At 47.5% G+C, this 23,627-nt stretch overlaps 1 protein-coding gene across 1 annotated transcript in view; it reads right to left on the reverse strand.

Annotated features, from left to right (window-relative positions):
* Nucleotides 1-23,627, reverse strand: part of LOC138472262 (ATP-dependent RNA helicase DDX19B) — an 857,647-nt gene that overhangs the window by 597,919 nt on the left and 236,101 nt on the right. The window contains exon 6 of the mRNA XM_069610370.1: nucleotides 19,928-20,020. Coding sequence (XP_069466471.1) covers nucleotides 19,928-20,020 — 93 coding nt within the window. The remainder of the gene's footprint in view (nucleotides 1-19,927; nucleotides 20,021-23,627) is intronic.

Here is a 23,627-nt window from a genome sequence, read left to right on the forward strand (position 1 = left end):
TATAAAGGATAGTAAGAAAAACTATTGTTAATTGTATAATATTAAATGGCGATAAGCTGAATGGGAACTCCGCAAAACAGAGTCCATCTATGATGGTGGGGAAAAAAAAAAATCTGAGGGGGCCTCAATGCGTGAAGGACCATGGGTACAGTGGACGTCATATTAGGGATAGTATTTCTGGCACGCCCTGTCGACGTCACTTTTAAAGTTTTGAGAACAACTGTAATACTTCACAGATGGGAGCAGCAAAACAGTGAAATTCAAAGGTCTGCATTAAGAAGATACCACGTTGTCCCCTGCAAGCAACATGTTTTCGCGGTACACAAACCGCTTGATCACATTTGTAAGTAACATGCACAAAAGACTTATAAATAATGTCAAGACTGTGAATATAGTTTGTTGTAACCACTAACTAAATCGGATAAACAGACTGTCGGACATCTTGTAATGGCTAAATAAGTGAGAGCTTGTTGCATCACTGGGCTGCCCTGCGTTGTGAATGGCATTAAAGCATGATGTATATATAGTCAGAGACCTATTGTATACATGTTTATAAACGGAAACAGTTTTTTGGAATCATGTAGAAGGATATAGTACACATCCCGCAAATATGTCGTTACTCCTCCATATATTTACAATGCCGGTAGTTCTCTCGCCAGTATCAAATACGTAATTGTACTAAAGTCCAAGAATGCCACAGCATTACAATCTGTAATCAGTCTAAATGTGCAGTTGGGATTCCAAAATCGAAAAAGCAAATGGCCATCAAAATCAACGGTCCCTTTTGCCATAACATGCGCAGTGCATACCAATGTGATGGCACAACCTGCAATAAATGTGCTTGATGCATACGTAGTGCAAATTAGCAATTAAGTGCAGAATGCTGCAAAAGTGGCAAATACACAAGTTGGAATTTAAGATATCAACGATATAAAATGCATAATGCATGCAGTCCAATAATCAATACAGGTCTGTTAATCTTGCCATCCAATTTGGTGTTATATACATGTCCCACCAGTAGGGCAGAGAATGCCTTGCAATGCAAACATTAAAATTGTCAATTTTAGGCATGATGCTCGGTCAATGTGCAAAATAGCAATACAGTACAGAATGTTAAAGGCATGTGTTTGCAAAGTGCTATATGCAATCTGATACAACCACATGGCCTGCGTTAAGTTGCTGAATGCATTAAATGTGTTAATACCGTGCCCAGACACCTCTGGGTTTGGTGCACTATATAAATAAACAAACGCGCAAACAGATACAAATTGTGCAATGGTCTGCAAAAAACGCCAGATGCAATTTTAAATTGAAATCATTGCAACAGTATAAAGTGCGTAGAGCGAATATGCAATTGGTAAGCAAAGAATATATATACACATTTTACCATCAGAATATATTATACTGGCATATCAAACTGGTGCGACATGCATTACATTATGGTCACACAAAGCCTGTAGGTCTCGAACTACGGGCATTTTCATGTACAAATAAGCAATACAGTGCAAGTAACCAATTGCACATAGTGCTTAGTGCAAACTGCACCCACTTAGTGGGCAGACTGATAATAGCATCTAACGGAGCATGGAAAGAGGCAGAACCTCAATGATCAATAGAAAGCTAGAGCATTGACTACTCAATATTTTGAATACAACATGAAAGTGCTTAGCGCCTACATACAATTACACACAGAATGTATGGATCTAAAAACCCTATGATCACATTGCAAAAAAGCATCTGATGCAAGTATAATACGTATAAACCATTGAAATGGCTGGCATATCCAAAACTCAATATATACATACACACCCTACCCCACCCGAACCCCCCCCCCCACCCGTTGGAAATAAGATTATATATGAATGATATACCAGTATTCAGCAGGTGTATAATCAGATATGCGGGAAAACCAGTTAGAGTAAGCACAAAACCACTTCCCTTTGTCTTCTAAAGCCCAGCCCTAAGATGTATGGGTGGCAACTATGGTTTCTTCTGGGAAGGCATTTCAGAAATGAAGTAGTGGGTTGTGGTAGTTCTTTGATTTTGAAAGTTCTTTAAAAGTAAGGTAATCAGGTATGTACTCACACTTCTCCTATTCACAAGGTAAGCCCTAGGAAAAGATCCATCTCCCAGGTTAAACACTATGCCAGGCCAAAGGGAGCTTAGGGACAAAGGCTCCCCACCCAATGTTAACCTTTGAGAGACGTGGGACAGAAACGATTGTGACTTAACGCCCCCGACTAGCATTCTTCAAAGTGACACTGCAAGTCTTCCGGAAATTGACAATGACAATCTTCTGTCCTGCGTTCGGGTGAGGGAAGCCAAGGAGCCACAGTTGCAGAGGTCACTTGGTTGGTCGGGAGCCTGTTGCGATTCTCCCAAGACGGTTCCAGTCAACTTAACTCGTCAATGAAGAAAAGATGCAAACTTTGGCAGTGCAGACCCTTCAGGACACCAAGATTTCAGAGGGTTTGTTCCAGCAGAGGTCACTACGATCAGGCGAAAGGCTACCTTTGTGCAGTGAACATGAAAGCAGCCCCAGCACAGCTTCTCTTGTAGGAGGGATGGCTGATTTATGGCATAAACTGAAGATCTTTCTACTCCCAAGGCTCTGCTTGAAACTGCGACAGCTGCAGCGTGGTAGCCCAAAAAGGAGCTTGTCAGTCCACAGGCTGGTCAAAGGACAATACCAAAAGGTTTCCAAGACGTGAATCCTCGCGCAGGGGTCAAGACTGATTGTTCGCACCAGTCAAAGTGTTGAAGAGTCAACAAGGGTCTTCTGAGATCAGAGGAGCAGGGCTTCACCAGGCCAATCACTGGAGTCTATGCTTATCAGCTGCAGTAATAGTCCTCGGCTCGTCAAGAGGGCAGCTCTTCGTAGGTGTCTTGGTTCCAACATTGCTCTGTCGAATAGCTGCAGGAGCCCTCCTTTTATCCACATTTTAGGCTGAGAGCTCACCTTAGCCCACCAATTGTAAGGATCTGCAACATTAAAAACAGCCCAGGGTTGTCCAATCCTGGACAACCACTGGTCATCACATCTGACCAGCAACAGACTTTTGGACGCCAGAGGATATAGACTGGCACCAGACACTCCCAGCCCCCTCTGATTCACACAAAAACCCCAGTTGCCCAGAAAAGCAGCAGCTTTCACAACGAAAGTAGTTACCATATATAGCATTTCCAGACCTGGCAAGGTAGGAAGAAGTGCAAAGAGCAAGATGGCCAAAGAACAAGCAAATACCTTGAAGCAGCCATTTTAGGGTACTGCCAAACTTTAGTAGCCATTTGCAGTAAATGCAAAAGTGCAAGAGAAAAATATCACAAAAACTAAAAAATATATATCACACAGCTTGTCTTAGGCACATCGTCAAAGTAACCAAAAAGCCATTAGGTAAAATATTAGGATACAAAGTATCTGAACTGCACTACAATATAAGGCAACGTGTGCAATTGTAAAAATACAAACATTCCAAAGGAGAAAGTCTCACACCGACAGCCTTAGGGACTAATCAGTTTCCCCAAAAGAATGACAGGCAAGGGAAGTACAGCACAATGTACTGAAGGACTTTCAAAAAAATAAAATCAAGAAATTCTACTCTTTGGATCCAACTCCAGCGACATACCTAGTAATGTGTGTAACTATTAAAGTCACTTCCAGAAGAGTTAGTAGTAAGTTTATAATCTTCCCCTCGGAATGCACAAGGTCAGTAGGGTGTTCTGTGGCAAAAAGCAGAGTCAGTCCCAGGAAACTCCCCTGGAGTCCGCTGGGGTGGGTTGTTGACTTCTCTGCACCTGTGAAGATCCACTTGAAGTGATCCAGTGCCAAGTTCAAGACCCAGCAGCACCAGGAGAAAGAAACACTAAACAGGGCACACCCCTCCACCCCCATTTAAAAGTCAATGGGGAAATGTGGTTCAATCACGACTGCAGAAATTGAACCACAGGTGCCAGTGAAGTTCTGCATCGAGAATAATCCCCCCAACCAAGGGCCTTGAGGTAGGTCCTCATGGTTTTTGAAACTATGGTGCAGTAAGGCGAAACCACCCACCAAGTACAGCTGTTCTTTTACAGGGCCATTTAAGGCCTCCTGTCACGAAGGGGACAGAATGACGACGGCGGTGACGACGGGATGGACCTTCCATCACCACCTCCTCGGGCCTCTCCGCCTGACGAAATTGGCTCCTTCCACGCCATGGTTGCCAGGGCATCCGAGCTCTTCCAGCTCTGCCCCGAGGAACAGAAGGAGGGGTTCCTCTACCAACGGCAGGAGGCCAATGGAAAGACGGTCCTCGCGGTACCGTTGCTCGACGATATCTGGGACGAGGGGATTGCGGTCCTGAGGAACCCGCCCACAGCGCCTGCCAAGAGGGATTGGTACGAGAAGAAGTACTGGGTTCCGGATTCTGCCCCCCTATGCCTCAGGGCCCAGCCGAACCCGGATTCGGTTGCCTCTGCAGCGGCCAAGAAGAAAGCGGCGACGGCCTCGACTTCCACCTCCCCACCGGACGGCAAGGGAAAGAAGATGGATGCCATGAGGCGACGAGTCATCTCGTCGGCAGGCGGGGAGAATCAAGGCGGCCAACGCCCTACCGATCGTGGTCCGCTACGACAGGGAGCTGTGGTACAAGATCGCTCCCCTGTTGGACTTCCTACCAGACAAGAGGGCTGAGGCCCTGGAGATTCTGCAGGAAGGGGAAGTGACGTCGGATCACGCCATATTGGTGGCCACGGACATCGCCGACACCGGTTTCCGCCAGTTGGCCAACAGTGTTTGCCTTCGACGATGGGGATGGCTCAAGGCAACAGATTTTCGCCAGGACGTGAAGACCAGAGTCTTGGACATGCCCTTCGACGGAAACAACCTGTTTGGGAAAACGGTAGATTAATCTCTTCAGGCCATTAAAGCCGACACGGAGACGGCACGGGGCTTGGGAGTCTTGAGGCAACGACGACCGCCCTTTCGGAAATCCAGAGGCAAGCAAGGGGCCTCCAAAGGATTTGGCGGTGGTGCCTCGACGTACCGCCAGGCAGCCCGCTCCTTGTCGCAAGAAGCCTACAGAGGGCGCTGCAAGTAAGGAGGATCCTGCGCCGTCACCAGGGAGGCCAAGGTGGCAAGGCCACCTCCAAACAGGACTGAACCGGCCATAGCGTCGGGCCCCCACCGAAGCACCCCGGTGGGAGGCCGGCTGGCGAGCTTAGTCAGCATGTGGGAGTCCATCTCCACCGACCATTGGGTGCTGGATGCCCTGACCCACGGGCACACTCAAATTTCTAAAGAAGTGCCCCCACATTCCTCCCGTGGCCAGGAAGGAAAATCACATCCCTCAACTGCTACTAGAAGTAAGGGCGATGCTCAAGAAAGGTGCCATTGAGCTCATCCCGAAGAGGCTCCGGTTTATACTCAAGATGCCTCATCATTAAGAAGACAGGCGGTTGGTGCCCCATCCTGGACCTGTGTCGGCTAAACAGATACATCAAGGCCCAGAAGTTCTGGATGGTCACCCTCCAGCACGTGCGGAGACAACTGGAGGCAGGCGACTTCCTATCGTCGCTGGACCTGGCAGACGCTTACTTCCACATCCCCACACCGAAAGTTCCTCAGATTCGTAGTCCAAGGACGGCACTACCAACTCAATGCCCTGCCCTTCGGATTGAAGTCGGCGCCCAGGGTTTTTACCAAGTGCCTAGCACCAGTGGCAGCGCAGCTGCACCTGCAGGGGATCCATGTTTACCCTTACCTGGACAACTGGCTCATGTAGTGGAGATATTGCAACAATTGCTCTCCGGGCAAGAACAAAGGAGCTTGCCGTCGAGCATACGGCAAGGACTGTCCAACTGCTCCAGGATCTGGGATTCTCCATCAACTTCTCAAAATCCCACTTAGTTCCGTCGCAGGTCGCACTGTTTCTGGGAGCCAAGCTCGATACGGTGGCGCGACTGGCTTCTCCGTCAGAAGAAAGGACAAAAGCCATCCTGGGCAAGATGCAGCGGCTGCTGACCACAGACGTGGCCAGAGTGAGATCCATCAAGTCCCTCCTCGGCATGATGTCCTCTTGCATCTTCCTGGTGCGCCTGTGCAGGTTACGGATGCGCCCTCTACAGGAGTTTCTCGACGCCCGTTGGATACAATCAGCGGGCAGCTTCGAAGACAAGCTCCCTCTCAACAAGATCTTTCCGCCAAGCTATGCGGTGGTGGGCCGCGGCGAGCACAGACTTTCAGAAAAGCTCATCAGAAAACGGTGACGACGGATGCCTCCCTGGAAGGATGGGGAGTGCACACCGGAAATCTACACGCTAGAGGCCTTTGGCTCCCCTAGGAGAGGTCACTCCACATCAACATCCTGGAGCTCCGGGCAGTGTTCTGGGCTTTCAAGTCTTTTCTCCATTCCCTATGTAGAACGTTGTGGTGGTGTTGCCCGTGAAGACCCTCACCACCTTGCCCTTGAGGGACAAAAGAAACGACTTGAGGGCCCAGAACACGGCTTGCAAATCCAGGACATGGATGTGGAGATCCCTCTCCTCCAGTAGCCATAGGCCTCCGACGTGGAGACGTCAGGTGTGGGATTCCCCAGCCCTCCAGGGACACGTCTGGTGACAGACTCTTGGTATGGGGGACTCCGAAAAATACATGCCCCGGCGATATTGGAACGCATGCCCTACCATCTCATTGCTCGACGGAACTCCTCGTCGAGCACAATCCTTTCTGCGAAGCGAGCGTCCAGGAATTCCTGAAGGACCCGCATCCACAACCAGCAGAGTCCGATCAGGTAAATACACAAGAACATCATGCCCATCAGCGACTTGGTCCACACCGTGGTGATCTTCAGTGTCAACCACCATTGCACCTTGCCCAAAAAGGCCGCCATTCTCTTGAGGGTGTCGCCAGGCAGGATACAGTGTTCAGCCTGGACCCCAGGAACAGCGCATTATGCGATGGAATCAAGCAGGACTTTGGATAGCTCACGAGAACCCGAGATCCGTCAGCAGTCGGATGGTCCTGTCCATGTGTTCGACAGCGATTTCCCTTGACTTGGCCCGGATGAGCCAGTCGTTGAGGTACAGGTACACAAGTATCCCTTTCAGACGTAGATGTCTGAGGCACTTTGCAACCACCCTGGGCGCCAACTTCAGTCCGAAGGGGAGGGCCTTGAATTGGTTGTGCTTTCCCTGTATGATGAAGCACACGACCTTCCGATGCTTCTAGTGAATGGGGATGCGAAAATAAGCATCCTCTAGCTCCAGCGACGTCAAGAAGCCCCCTTCTTCCAGTTGGCTGAACACTTGTTGCAACGTGACCATCCTGAATATTTGGGACTGGAGGAACTGGTTTAGACACCGCAGGTCGAGTATGGGTCTCCAGCCCCCAGTCTTTACCAAGAAGCATCTGGAGCCCAGGACTCACTTTGGAACCAGCTCTATCACCCCTTTTCTTAGCATGGCCCGTACTTCCTGCATGAGCCGAGAGATGCGCTGCTCCTGCCGGGCCACCAGTGGTATCCACTGACACTTCTGCTAGAACTCGAGTGTCCATGGGAGAGTATGTCCAGCACCCATTGGTCGGTGGAGATCTTTTCCCTCTGGCTGACAAAGCCCGCCAGCAGGCCTCCCACTGGGGTGCAGGGGTGGGGCTCCCTCCCCCATCCCCCAGACATCCTGGCCTGTTAAATCCTGCTTCGAGGCCTGCATGTCGCCTTGGGAGCGAAGACTATGGCAGCCACCTCAGAAAGCCTTGGAACGACCCCTATGGGCCTCCAGTAGGTCGTAGAACCAGAGGGTTGGCGGTACGAGGATGATTCCCCCACCAAAAACCTCCAACGATCTTCTGGATTTGCCTCCTGAGGCACAGAAGGAAGGACGATGTTGCTGAAGCATGCCCAGGGCACGGGCCATTTCCAGGTCTGTCTTAATGGCTTGCAACGATTAGTCGACGGCCTTCCCAAACCGACTGACCCCGTAGAACAGCATGTCCAGGACCCTCGTCTGAACTTCCTGCCGAAAGTTGGTGGCTTTCAACCAGCCACGATGACGGAAGCAGACACCACCAGCCACCCCCCCCCTGCATCCGTCAGGGTGATGGCATGGTCTGATGCCACCTCACCCTTCTAGAGGATCTCCAACACCTCGACCCGCAGGGCCATCTTATAACAGTTCCCTGTAGTACTGGCCAGTATTGCAAGGGCATTCGCCGCCTTGACCAGTGTTGTCGCCGATTAGATCATCTTCCTACCCATGGTGTCCAACTTCTTCCCCCTCACTGTCCGGGGGAGCTGAGGCTGAAGACTATGGATTTGATGACTTCTTCCTCGCAGGGGCATGTGAGGCGGTTGATGAGGCCATGTGGGAGGACTGACCATGTCCTCTTCTTCCCAAGAAGAAATTTCCGTGTCCTGTAGCACGTTAGAGGACTCCACTGCCCGCCCCCCCCCCCCTTTTTGTGCATGAGGGGTCGAGCCGGGCTCAGGGCTGCCATCCTTTTCTCCAGTGTTTTCTCCAGTTTTGGGAGGAGTGGCACCTCTGGGAGCCGCAGGGGTCCCCTGGACGGGTCAGCCCCTTTTACCTCAGAGGGGCAGCCGCCACCAGCTCGATCGTCGAGGATAACTTCTCTTGGACTACCTGGGCCTTTAGGGGTAGGTCAGACACCTTACGCTGTGCCTTGGTCTTCTCCCGCAGTTTCCCAGGGTTAGCCGATTTTCTCTTCGAGGAGGAGCTGGATTGATGGCTTGAGATGGAGGCAGACGGCAAAGAGGAGCGCGCCCTGATAGTCGCGGGACCCGCTTGTGTGGCGACCCCGATGGGCACGCACTTGCGGTTCTTGGCCTTGTCTTGGGCTTCCCCCCCCCCACAGATGGAGCGACCACAAAGGACTTAGAAGGGTGAGGCATGCCCCCGCTTACCACACGGGGTAGAGGCCTTGGCGTTGAGCCATTCCGCCAATCTACTGTGCTGATGCATTTGGTGAAACCCAGGCAAATTTTGCAATCTGCTTCGTTTTGGTCAAGATGGAGACATTAGCGGCACCGGGAGTGTTTGTCCTCCACAAACACATTCCTCAATCCGCAGCTAGAGCAGAGCTTGAAGAGGGAACCCCGGTCCTTATTTATTTATTTAAATTTATATAGCGCGCAAGTAACCCATGGGCATTGAGGCGCTGTTACTTGCAAGAGCTTAGTTACAGGCAAAGAAGCATTCATCAGTACATTGGTTGGTACAGTTGGTCATTACAAACAGTTTATGCGATGGAACATAGGAGATGTATTCAGCTGGTGCGAGGAATCTTATGTGAATAAGATGGTTTTTATGGATTTGCGGAAGGTGCAAAGGGAGGCCTCACCTCGGATTATAGGAGGTAGGGCGTTCCAGTGAGTGGGTGCGAGATATGGGAAGCTGGAGCCGCCAGCTCTGGCTTTTTTTACTAATGGCACAGAAAGCATGTTAGTATATGGTGATCTGGTTGGCCTCGTAGTAGAGACGGGGTGGATCCTTTGGGAGAGGTAGTCGGGGGCAGTAAGGTGAAAGCACTTGTGAGTCAGTGTAAGAGTTTTGAAGATGATCCTTTCTTTCATTGGGAGCCAGTGAGCTCGTTTTCTGGCTTCCGAGATGTGTTCTCGTTTGGCAATGCCTTGGGCTGCCCGGAGAGCGCTATTCTGAATGATTTGTAACCTCTCTAGGTTTTTGTTGGATGTACCTAGGAAGAGTACATTACAATAGTCAAGCCTAGATCCAGTGATGGCTCTGGCTATGTTAGTGCAGTTCTCTTTGGAGAGAAAGGGCCCGACTGCGTTGATTAGTTTGGCATGATATGCAGCTGCAGAGGCTATAGCGTTGACTTGTTTAACCATGGATAGGTTGGAATCTAAGTAGACGCCAAGTGTTTTGACTGATTCTGAGACAGGTATTTTGATGGAGTCTATGGTGAAGTGACTGAACTGGGAGTCTAGATTTTTCAGCGTGTCGGGTGAGCCTACCAGGAGGAGTTCAGTCTTGTCTGAGTTGAGGCATAGTCCATTGTCTGCCATCCAGGCTTGGATGGTGTTGTAGAGGTTGTTGAGGGTCATGGAGTCAGTGTCGTAGTTGCCAGTGAGGGTGAGGAGGATCTGTGTGTCATCAGCGTAGTTGGTGTATGAAATGCCCATGGCGTCAAGGATGAGAAAAAGGGGTCGAGTGAAGATGTTGTAGAGGGTGGGTGAGAGGCAGGAGCCTTGGGGCACACCACAGAGTATGATAGTAGGTGAGGCAGATGCTAGGTCCGAGAATACTTGCATGGTTCTGTCTTGTAAGAAGGAGGTGATCCATGCTGTGGCTTCAGGGGAAAATTTGGCCGTAGAGGAGAGGTGGTGGCATAGGACGTCATGATCTACGAGGTCGAAAGCCGCGGATAGGTCAAGAAGTAGGAGAAGTGCTGGTTTGCCCATGTCTCTGGCATCGTCCATTTGGTTTTTCAGGTCAAGTAGGGCGGTTTCGGTCCCGTGTCTGGGGCAGAAGCCTGATTGTCGGAGTCCTAGGAGTTTGTTCACTTCAATGAAATGTTAAACCTGCAGGTATGCTGCTTTGTCCAGTATTTTGAGGAGGAAGGGGACAGTGGTGATGGGTCTATAGTTGTTAGGGGAGGTGGGGTCAAGGGTGTTTTTTTTTTTAGGAGAGATTCGGCGTGCGGTGTAGGCTCGATGGCTTTTTGGAATCTTCGATGAACCTCAACAATTCTTGCCCTGGAGGGATGATACGTCGACAAAGGATCCCCGCTTGCCGGTCAAATGAACAAAAGAGCACAGGTTTTGACAAAAATAGGAACTTAGCGGGAAAAAAAATAAATAAAAGCACAAAAATGTAGAAAAGCGCTGAGCAAAACACGAGGACTCCCAACACTTGAAAGTGCAGTACAAATCTGAAGATGGCTTCCAGAGTAGGGGCTTAAGGAGAGGGCAGTCATTGGCTGGCTGCAGTATGACCCAGAGCTCAGTGATTGGTTTATAGGAGAAAGACAATTTGTAAGTGAAAGTGAAACTTTTATTTAACCGAGGATTCCCGGCCTCACGGGGCATATTCATGAGCATGTGAATCCATGCCAGACCCCATGCTGGAGAAATTAGCAAAACAAGTAAATATTTTAGATTCAGTCAGTCAATGATGGAACTAGACAAGACAATAACCTAACTTAAGAAGTCCAGACCATAAGATGAATGGGGCCTTGTGCCCAAAGTCACAGGAGCCACAATGTTTTTCACCAGAATCAAGTCTCTGTAGGTAGGTTTCAATATGCTTGTGTTGATAATTGAAAAGTTCTACAGCTATTTTACCAGAGGCAAGCATGCATTTTACTAGCTGACGATGTGGATCACCTGGGGGCAAACAGGGAAGTGTAGCTGAAGGCTTTACCTACCCTCAAAAAGTCAGCATAGGAGAAAAACAGAGCAAAAACAAGAAACAGGAAAAACTCAGGGGAAGAAACAGGTTCCAAGAGTCAAGAGGGGATCTGCTATGATGAACTAATCTGTTCCCGACTTTGAGGGCTTTAGGAAGCAAATACTACCCAAGCCAGAGAGAAGGCCAAAATAACCTTCAATGTTTAAATGCGTTCCGATGAACAAAGGGCCAACGGTAAGTGACTTCACTACTCACCACCCTTAGCTCGGTTTTGTCCAGACTTGCCAGGTGTAGAGGTGGTTGTCAGAGGTTATATTTCCCACCCTCAGCACAGTTTCCAGATGCACAGGGGCTGTGGGTGCAGATACTGGCAGAGGAGCTGTAACTCTGATTCAGATGAAGAACGAAGAACACACTGTTGCAGCAGGTATCAGGGCACAGGAAGGAACGCAGGAAACCACCTCCAGCAATCCTCACTGCCACAGTGATGCAGCGGCACCAGACTCACGGTATGACGCAGCCTCCTATCTCACAATCCAACGGTGCTGTGATAAAGAAATTCAGCAGGAGGGTGCTTGGTTGGATAAGTTAGTATTCCCCAAAGTCTCGGGTCAAATGGCGATGCTCCTGCGCAGCAACCATGGATTGAGCTGGACAGTCCACTGGATCCCCCATGGATACTTCAAACAGGCTCACTTACAAGAGATGTCGAGAGTGATTGTTCCCACCAATCCAAGGGTTTGAACCACCTTCACAGGTCTGAGATCAATCGCAAAGCAGGGCTCCACCGGGACAACAGAATTCGGGTGCCGGCACTCTTCAGTGCATCTCAGGATCGTGCTTTGTTCTGCTCGGCTCATCAGGGTACTTGGTTCCATCTGAAGGTCGGTTCTGACCGGTTGCTGATCTGCTGGAATGAATAAAGGACCCATCCTTTTATCCATGGTCAGGCGACTGCTCGGACCTAGCCCACCAATGGGAAGATCTGCTCGATGCATGCACACCAGCAGTGGTCCAATCATGGACTGCTGTGGTTCTTGTGATCACCAGACACTCTGGCACCAGTAGTGTGAATTGGGACCAGACAGGTACCTACACATGTGACCTGCAGGGACCCACGATGGAAGCAGCTTTTGCGGTCCACTGCATGGCCAAATAAGGAAATCCTGGCTCTGGAAGGGGAAGGCCAAGGGCCAAAATGGCCAAAGGAACAGACAGACCTTGTGGCACAACCATATTAGACACTAGCCACAGTCATGAGCCAAATGGCGTAAATTTGTATGGCTCTGTAAAGCGTTACACAAATAGAAGAAAAAGCTACTGCTGCCACCATTCTGTTCCAAGGCAAATTGTACAATACCAAAAGTTCATTAGGGTGTGTCTAGGGCCATAAAACACAGACCCCCGCCCACCCCCCCATTGCACGGTTCTGTAAATCACTTTGTTACCACTTGTTGGTAACATTTTATAAATGCAAAGTTTCAGTACTGACAGCCCAAAGAAAGTGTCAATTTCCCAATAGCAATGAGCCAAAACCCAGTGGAGTGCAGCTGAAGTCTTTGCTGCATTGTAAAAAGTCAGTCTAGGATACAGAAACAAATGTAAAATGTTTTGGGGTTCGTGGACTATGGAGGAAAAGTTGCTTCTGGAGAAATCTTTTCTAACACCTGGCGCTGCCCTGGATGCTGCACCCACTGGCTAAACCTGCCATATGGTTGCGACCAGCCAGGCCACGACAGGATTAGGACTAGGAGGATGATGGGTGGGCATATTAAGTAAAGTGGAATATGATCTAGGAGTTACAGTAGTCACTACTGCGATTACCTTTTACATACTGCTACATCCAGTAATTTCACACATCTAGAAGATTTTCAAAGCATACCTTATTTATTGGTGGACTGGAAAAAAAAGCACTTTATGCAACATAGAACTTACCAACAGGACCAAGAGTCCAATTGTACTAATAACTTACACTTTAATGAGCGTTCTGGATTAGAAGCACACATTCTTGAATTCTGTAATATGGAGATAAAGGATGCTGATGGCATTCCAATATATTTGTTCTGGGCTGAGACGATAGCTGACTTCAATGCAATATATGCAGGACAAAACCCATCCCCCAATCCTCGAAGCTGGCTATAACCCAACCAATATACAAAAAAGGAGGTAGGGATAGCCCAGCATCATCTAGTCCGATCTTATTCAATTCTTCTTGAGCACTCTTAAAGCATATTGGCAGATGCTAAATATTATATCTGCCGTGCAGTTGGAGTTTCGCACAGGTGTGAGAACAAGTGGACAGGCTTTGAATCTGTATTTGATAGCTGCCAATTCAGTTTACTTGAAAGAAGCCATTTATTTGGCCTTCGTGCACAGAGTATGGCCTTTGATAAGTTTAACGGCAAAAGCAGTGGCTTGTGCCCAGGTCCTTAAAATGTCCACCTGGATTATTAAATCCATTAATGATCTAACACCTAGACACTAAAGACTATCATGAGTGTGGCCAAAGGACAATATACAGAGCATCTTTCCGTTATCATAGAGATAGTGCCAGGAATGTGTCCTAGTCTGATGTCTGTGAAAAAGCAATAGAATACAAAACGTCAGAAGACAAAAAAAACAGTTTACATGAAAAAGTATTCTCCAACTGATGTTTTACTTTGTTTTTTCCAGACATTACCTTTTGGCAGTGCACTTCGCTGCGTGCGGCTGGCTCCCTGCAACACCAGTTCCCTTCACTTACGTGGTCGGGAACCGGCACTGCAGGGTCCTTTTTTTAAAACCTTTTTGTTCACTTTATTTTATAGAGTGCGGGAGACACCCCAGCAATCCCTGGTGTCATAGCAAACAAGGGTGCAGGGGACACCCGACAACCCCCGCTCTGCTTGTTCCCAGTAATGGAACCATATGACATTTGTCCAAAATTTAAATTCGGACAAATATTCCATCTGATTTTTTATATTTGAACATTTCTACGGCTACCGTCCTTGCCCCCCTTGCTGTTTTCCTTTCACATAAATGGACTAGGAGTCATAGGTACAGATGGTAGCTGATGTAACTGTGGGTTTACTTGTATACGCCAATGATATAGTGCTAATAGCCTGTATGACTTGTGCATAACAGCGAATCACAAAGTACACTCATTTTATGAATAATCTTGATCAAGTGAAAACCGGCAAATCAGCAGTCAAGGTATATTATGCTGGAAAATGCTGAAACAAGATGCGAATGATGTTTAGCAACAGAATAATTCAGCTAGTTAAGGAGTTTAATTACCTGGGCATACGTTTGGTTTCAAATCGGTCAGCAGAACCACCCATCTCCAAGAAAACTAAGTCCTAGAGGGGGGCGGTACGATTCATGAACCTGTCCAAATTTCAACTGTTAGATTTGATTACAAAAGTGAATTATAGCAAAGCAGGGTCACAGGCTAAATACGGGGCTTTGCTTTGGGGATATTTAAATGTGAAAGTCTTGCAAGTTGTAGAGAACAAAGTTTTTTTAAATATTGTTTGGCTTGGCCAGCTTGGTCTGCTCCAAATGATGGTGTTCACAGGTGTTCGTTTTTTTTGTATACAAAAAAAAAACGAAGACAGCACTTAGGTAAGCCCACCTTGGGTGAACAGGGTTACACTACTACGGTTTAGCCTGAATCACACAAAAGGTTTGTTAGAATGGCTAGCTGCCAGGCTAAGGTGGGAGGAGGGCTGCAATGAGGTACAAAGAACTCGGAGCAGACACTTAGACGTTGTATGCAAAATAGTTAATTAAATACAGTAAAGGCACACTGTTGTAACTTGCAAGTCAACTAAGTACTGTAACACAATAAAATAGAAGAACACACACAATTCTTTGGCCAGTAACCCACAGTTGTACTAATATTAGAATAGCTTTTTCAGAATCAAATTGCACAGTAAAACCATCTGAAACACATGCAAACTTTTTCCAACTCTTATAACTTCTAGTAACTAGGTTCCAGCCTGTGTTAACGAGTCCAACCCTGTTTTACGAGAGTCTTGCAATGTTCAGAGGGGACACTGGGTCACCAGTGACAAGGGGTTGAGCAGGAAAAGCGGGAAAGAGTACAAAGCTGAGTGGCAAAGTCCAACAGGAAGTCTTCTTGATTTGCAGGTAGGTAAAAGTTAAGTTTTACAAGCCAAGGAAATTCAGGAATTTTCCTTGATGGATGGCCCCTAGGACCAATGTCCTAAGGCAGGATTAGAGTACAATAAGTTGTCCACCACAAGGCAACTATGGGGACATGGAAGGGTACGAGGCACAAACTATCTGCAGCCCGCAGGATTCAATAAGCAGACTCCAGGTAAGTTTTAGCAGGAGCAGGACAGTACCTTTAAGTAAAGAAGCAGTGGCTGCAGGACGGTTCCAGCATTGAGGATACAGCAGAACTCGTCACAGATTTCTTGGTCTTGGCGACAGAAGAAACAGATTTCTTCAGTGGATCTGGCAACTGCTATTGTGCAGACAGATGCCCAGCAAAGGATCTTCACTGTTCTGGCTTGTTGGCACCTTTTTAAGGCTTGAAGGACAGTTGTTGCAGCTGTAGACTTCTCCTTTTCTTGGCCCTCTATGGTGAGGGGACTTGGGGAGCTGGCATAAGTAACTGCAGGCTTAGGAGAATCACTACAAAATTCCAGGCGAAACTGTGCTTCAGGCGACTATGCACAGCGATACAGCACAGGTCCCCAGGTATTGGTGAATTGCAGGTTGCAGCTCTTCCAGGGATGACACAAATTCTAGTTACTCATGGGACTGCATAGGCCCACCAGTCCAGGGAGGAAGTTGTCAGGTGCAGATCTTCCCTGTCGCTTATAAGTTGAGATTGGGACAGCAGCTGTTACTCAGCAGGCTCTGGCGGTCGTTGGAAGCTGGTGGTGGCGTCCTTTGGAATCTTCCATTATAGTGGTTGCCTGCGTATCAGCTCCAAGACCACAGAATGTATCCAGGAACACCAACTGAGCCCACCAATCATGACCCAAGCACCATTCAACGTTTGGGGAGGAGGCTGCCCAGTGGGGACACCCAGCCTCCCAGTCTGAACTGGTTTCAGTCAGGCACACTGCAGAACCAAGGACATGGGAGTTTCTGTCACTTCCCCCCACTTCATGTCCGAGACCCTTCACTGGCTTTCCTTGGGAAGCCAGTGAAGACAAAGGGACCAGTTGATCCTCCCCCGCACAGAAAGGGAGAAATCCACAAAAAAGGTACACTGCCGCCAGCCTTAACAGAGAGCTTGTCAAAGTAATCAGAAAGTTACTGGCGAGTCAATAAAAGGGATATATTGGAGCCCCTCATGACTCTACATAAGGTGGGGGTGCCGATTTTGCAAAAGAGAACACAGGTAAAATAAAAAAGTATCCTCCTGCCTTGATAACTGAGTAAACCAAGGTAAAATAAAGAAATACTAAAAGGGAAGCTCTAGGAGCTTCAAGCTCCTAGAGCTTGAACAGAGAGCTCTAGGACACTGCACAGAAAGCGTTGTGTGCTGCTTTAGTAAAATGTAGATGCCAGAAAAGTTGGAGTAAAGCATGATTTACCAAAAAGAGGTAAAAAGGGTTTGTAAAAGAATTAGCAAGTGTGGAAAAAGGTTCCCACTCAGGAACTAGTGAAAAATCAAGTGGTCCAGCAAAAATCATCTACTTCAACATTAGTGAACAGGGGAAACTGGGAGTTTAGCCAACTCAATCAAATAAGCATGGGGAGTGGTCAAGGTCTCAGGAGAGGAGAGTGGGGTCAGGGGTCCACGACCACACGGTGAAATACACAACGGGGGGTCATTACGGCTCAGACGGTAGCCGTGCCGGTAAAAACAGTACGGCTGCCAGAGTAGTGCGTTTTCCCAGCATTACAGCCCTGGCGGTCCCTGAAGCCAGGTGTCGGAAAAAGTAACTTTTCCCATTCGAGTCCCATAGGACTCAATCGGAATGGGGAGGACGGTAGCACCGGGACCATTCAAAAAGGTGCTGGTGCTACCGTCAGTCTGCGAGCAGGTGCCTTTCCGCACAACCTTGTCAGACCTGGTGGCCAAAATGGCACCCACACACAAAACTCTGAGTGTGCCGGTCTGGTAACAATGGTGGCAGTAGCATAGCGGCACCGTTGTTACCGGACCAGCATACTCCTAATGAGGCCCAATGATTGTACTTAGATAGGCAAGAACAAAAATACTATATTATAGGCCCAAAAACACAATGCTTTATAGTTGGAATGTTGTGCGTTATTACCTGCTTGATTCATTTTATATAGTCCGCTTTGGTTATGACAATGCATACAGTTCACCCATATACCCGATAGGAAGGTAAGTAGTTAAGAAATTGGATAACCAGTCCACAGGAATAGGAGCCCTCAATTTATCAGTTCAACCATAAGTTGAATGGGGTCTTGCGCCACAAAGCTCCTTTAGGAGATGGGACAAAGTTAGAAAAAGTTCTTGTGGGGGTGAACAATGTTCCAGAAGACTTCTCTGGACTCATACAGTTAAAGGACCACAACTAACTTTTAGAACAGCTCTTTAAATAAAAGTTTAAAGAGCAATGGAATGGAAAGTAAAAATCAAAGTTCTTCACAAACGGTGAAGAACTGACTACATCGCCTTTACTCAGATTTTCCCAAAGGACTTGGCAGGTTGAATGGGGTGGAGGAAAGTGGAGCGAAGAGGGGGCAGATCGCTGTAGGTAGGTTTTCCAACTGTTGGATCCAGTAGAAGACATCCAGGAGATGCAAGGAAGTTTCTGGTCAGGTCCAGGAGCCGAGTGCAACCTTTTCCAGCAAAGAAATGCAGTAGTCGCTGATGCAGGACTCTTCACGACACTACCAGATTGTGGGGGGGGGGGGGCGAGGCCACTTCCAGCGACAGTCACTGCACATGGGCAACAGCAGGCGTCTCTCCAGTTGTGAACAAAGTAAGCCCTTCAAAACAGGATCCCTGGATGCTGGGACACCGAAACCTGGCAGGAAGGCAACTTGTAGGACTAGCTGGCGACTACCGAAGTTCTGCAGGCAAAAACACCAAACACGTCTGGCACAGTGGCCAAAAACCGGAGCTTGTCATTCCATCGGGTGGTCCAGGGACACTTCCAAAGGCTCCAGGATCATGAGAAGGCACCAAGACTGATTGGCCCCACCAGTACAAAGAGTCGCGCCTTGAAACACTTGTGTATAGGCGCGTTACAAATACCATATCATATCATATCAGTCGAAGCACCAGCTAGAGTCTTCGGAGATCAGGTAATCCAGCAGGGCTTCACTGGGACAGAAGCAAGAAGGATCGCTAGGACTCTCCAGGATTAGTCACCAGGTCTTCGATCGTCTGCACAGCTAGACAGGATACTTGGCTCCTCTTCTGATCGATTGGAATGGCTGCAGAACGCTTATTCCAAATGCAGGTGAGTGATCAAACTCAGACCTCCAAGAGCAAGGATCTGCACCACTCATCCACGTCCAAACGAGGACCACTGTAGGGTCGACTCATGCATACACACCAGACACACTGGCACAGTTTGTGAATTGCGACCAGAGCGTACCAGCCCACTTTCTGGGTCCATATACACATGGCATGCACTAGTCCGCGAAAAACAGCAGCTTTACTGGGCAGATTCAGGACCATAAAAAAGGAAATTCCTGACCCGAGAAGGCAGGCCAAAGAACAAAATGGCAAAGAAAAAACGAAAAAATCTTGTGGCACGCCCATCTGACGACGTCACTATTCATTGCCGAACACTAAACGTGAATGGTTACACTAAAAATCTTAAGCACATTTAAAAGTAACCAAAAATGTCTATGGTAAAAGTTTGTGATACAAAAGCATCCCCATTGCACTGCATTGAAAGATGCTGTGTGCAATATGAAAAGGTTACCCAAATTGGTAACATGTCAAAAGACAAAAAAGGAAAGTTTCCCAGTACGTACAATCTGAAGGACTAGTCAAGTTTCTCCATAAACAATTGGCAAAACGGCCTGTGAAGTTTCAGGACAAGGGGTAAAACAAGAAAAATGTTTGGTGGTCCATAGAACATCGAGGGAAAGTTGCCAAAAAGATAAATCTTTCCTAACATCCCATGGCTTTGGTATGTAAAAGCATGCTTCGAGAAAATTAACTTTACTCCAACCATTTTGGATCAGTCCCTGGCATGGCAACTAAATGCAGATGATGGTGTACATAAATGAAAGGTGGGAATCAATGAAATTAGCAAAACAGTCCAATTATAAAAATAAACATGCTTGATACAAAAACATACATGTGAAGGATCAAATCCCGTCTGTTGTACAGATTTATCTGGCAAAAAGATCAGAAATCAATGTCCTCGCTTTTAAATAATAAAAGACAAAGCACCTGAATAAGAAATGTTCATAGCTATCTGACGTGGGAGATAGAAAGTGCCACAGCATAAATAGATTGAAGCAGCAGTTTCCAATGTGCTATCCACCCCACACAACCAATTTTCAGCATACATTCAGGATCCAATTCCCGCCATCACATTCAATTATACTGTATAAACAAGCTTTGCCTTGCAGTGTTCCCCACTCTTCAAAAATCAAAACTTACGGTTCTGCTAGCATCATGGGCAGCGCATTCTCCTGGATCTTGGATGGGCGGTTGAATCCCATAGCATAGACACCTTTAAGAAGTTGTGGCTTTCTAGAAGGAAAGAGGCACAGTTAAACCTATGGGACATATTGGGTCAATTCAGCTTACTAACCTTTGTAATTGAAGACTGAGTGTTCAATGAAGCTTTCAGACTGTAGATTTACAAAGGAAATGCAGGTTTATTTCAAAGGTCTTCAGCATACAGGATTTGGACAAATTAGTAAGCAGAGAAAGACATACTCTGAAAAGGCATTCCCCCCCCCCCCCCAATTAGGGAAATGTCTCTTAAGCGCCACTTCTAAGGCCTAGATGTATTGCTCAACTTGCCTGAAAGTGTTTTCCTTTGAGCTCCCAATTTTACAAATGGTAGATGGGCCAGAGCAGCCAAGGTAACCCCCAGAAGGGGAGAACTGGTTTAAAGAGACAGATAAGGATCACATAATATATGGGTGGATGGATGAAGTAATTAACAATTGCCAGCCTACAAACCATCTAATTGTCTAGGTGACCTATGTCCTTCCTCAGTTATGAAGGATGGGACCAAAGACCGAGCCCCTTTTATCTCCACCTTGATGAACTCCTCGTTCAAAAACGTGGCAGTCCCAAAAAACCTCAAAGAGGCATGGGTCCTACCTCTACTCCAAAAACCCACCCTAGACCCTAATACACCTACGAACTACAGGCCCATCACAACTGTCCCCTTTCTCCTAAAAAGGATAGAGTACGACATTTGGAAGACAACAACCTTCTAGGTCTGTGACAATCTGGTTTAAGACCCAGGCATGGCACTGAAACAGCCCTCCTGGACCTAAAAATCCAAATGGATGAAGCCAAAGACAAGGGCAATCTGTCCGCAGCCTTCGACCTAGTTGACCACCAAATACCTCTCCTCGGCTGCTGCATTCTCCCAGGATGCCACCAATTGGATTCGGTCCTTCCTATCGGACAGAACAACCAGGGTCTTTGCCTCATCAGGTGGCCCCACCACCGCGGACCCCGTCCCAATCCAATGTTGAGTTCCCCCCCACCTCCCCAAGGATCTTGTACACCCCCACGCTTTACAATATCTTCACCAAGCTCCTCTTCGACCGCCTTGATGACCTGGGTGTTACATACAAACTATGCTGACACCCAGGTCCTCATCGCGCTCACGGGGATCTAGGAGGATGATGTTGCAAAACTAAATGAGCTCTACCTTGTAATCTGAGCATGGATGGCCACCCATAGCCTCTGCTTAAACAATGACAAGACGGAACAGCCGATCGTCGGTTCACAGGCCCATTTCAACAAACTTGACCCTAGATACCAATCCTTCATCATTGATGGCAACATTATAAAAGTGTCAAAAGAAGTCAAAACACTGGGTGTGTATCTTGATTCGCTCAAAACATTAACAGCACCATCTCATCTACAGCCTACACCAATAAACTTATTAATGCCTGCAAACCATTTTTTATCCACCAACAGTCGCCTCACACTGGCTAGGGCCCTCATATTGTCCAAACTGGACTATTGCAAAACTCTTCCTCGGCTCCACTAACCACACCCTGAACAGACTACAGATAATGCAAAACAACACCCCAAGATGCGCCCTTAATCTCCCCCGCAAGGCCCACATTTCCACCGTCAGAAAGGAATTTCACTGGCTCCCTATCCGTGAGAGAATTAAATTACGAGCACTGGTCATTACACACAAATGCCTCAGACAGCCCCACGTTACTTATCAGACAAATTTACGAGACAGATCTCTACCAGACCAACTAGATCCCCATACCACCAGCAACCTAACATCCCGAGGTTCAACCTGAAAATGGCTGGGGGAGCAAGCTTTCCTGTGCTAGCAGGAAAATGCTGGAACGCACTACCAATGACAATCAGAGTTGACACATCTTTCTGGTCATTCAGAGCCAAGGTAAAGGAACTACTTACAACTCAGCAATAGACTTAAACTGCACTTACCTAAATCCTGCTTCCTTGTATCAAAAAGGTATGCCACTCTTATCTTTGTATCAAATGTATGCCTCTTCTGAGACGGACCAACATGTAACCTTTGCCACTCCTCACAGACTATTTTGTAACCTGGTCCCTTACACTATTGTACTGCATCATCTTCTGCTGTCTTCTGTATGTGCAACCTTCTGTAACCATTGCTGCTAAGGATAAAGTGGCCAGTTACCCTAGGGTTCAGCTGCGTTATATGAATAAACTAACTAAACTAACTAAACATGTAAAACTATATATTTGGTGTAATATAATTGTGCATAGGTATTTACTACAAAATGTACAGTTAATATTGGAAGTAAAATAATTTAAGATTAAGGATAAAAAGGCAGAAAGTGTTCTCAGATGACAATACAATGTTCATATGCACACATAAGCACTCAAAGTTTTCATATGAAGGCATGTGGCTCTGAAGACTGTAGACTCAGAAGACCACCCACCCCAAAGGAATCAGAGGACTCATAGGTAGTCTAATTCAAGAGTTGCACTCAAACCTCAGGCAGTACTACCCCCCACCTACAAATCACCCTCCAACACATGATTAAGAAAAGCAGTCAGATGTTCGAGAGCCGAGCATGCATACTGAAACACTGGAGTTGCAGTAGGGACTGTCATGTTTAACAGCAAGCAACTCAAGGTCTGCAGCAGAAGACGCTGACAGAACGAACCTGAATACCAGGCTACGGTCAGAGAAAACTCTTGAAGGGCAGGCAGTGGGGCCTTTCAGCAACAGCGATGGTGAACCTAGCCAGGGGTCACCGGTGACAGTTCAGATAAAAAGCTGCTATTGGAGGTCTCCATACCGGGAGGACAATACCAGGGTCCTGCTACACAGCTGAGCAATGTTCCAGCAAAGTCAACGGCCACTCTGGAACAGGAAAATGCAGTGAATGCTTTCAGCAGTCAAGCAGCAAAGGCGAGTCCAGAGCGGGGAAGAGCTACAAAAGAACAGATTCGGTGTTCTGTGGAGGAGTGTGAAGATGGGCTACTAAAATGTAGGCATGGTGGACATATTTTAGGAGGTCACCCTGGTTGTGGTGAACAGGAAGCTCCGACAAGTTAGCCAAAACCCAATCGAGGGAGCGTGGTCGGGTACACTCAATGAGTCCACAAAGAATATCACAATAATTCAGCCTAGACAGTTATAAAAATAGATATTTAGGTCTTTAGAAAAAAGACAAATTAAACTAGAGGGTAGCATTACCACACCATTAGCTACAATACAAATATATACTATATGTAGCTGGAAGCGCAGTTTTCCATCCTTTGTACCAGTGAGAGGTTGCCATCGGGTTGCAGGTTCAAGGATTGTTCCCGTCACGTGCAACGGCAAGATGCAATCCCGGTCAAAGAAATGCAGATTCCAATGATGCAGACTTCTACAGGACACTTCAAGAGATGGAAGGATATTTCCAGTGAGGATCACTGGTTGCAGGCGACGGCAGGTGTCCTCCCAGTCACAGCCACAAGAGCTACTCCAGGAAAGGTTCCCGTGAAGATACAAAGCTGGAATTTTGAGAGAGGTGACTTGTGGCACTAGCTGGCGACCACAAAGTTCAGGGCTTGAATGTGGAAGAGCAATGATTCTGGTGAGGAAGCCCACGAGGGAGCTGGTCAGGTCACTAGGCAGTCCGGAGTCTCTGAGGGGCTGGATCCT

The sequence above is a fragment of the Ambystoma mexicanum genome, chromosome 8, assembly GCF_040938575.1.
Source record: "Ambystoma mexicanum isolate Mex_15411 chromosome 8, UKY_AmexF1_1, whole genome shotgun sequence".
Lineage (NCBI taxonomy): Eukaryota > Metazoa > Chordata > Amphibia > Caudata > Ambystomatidae > Ambystoma > Ambystoma mexicanum.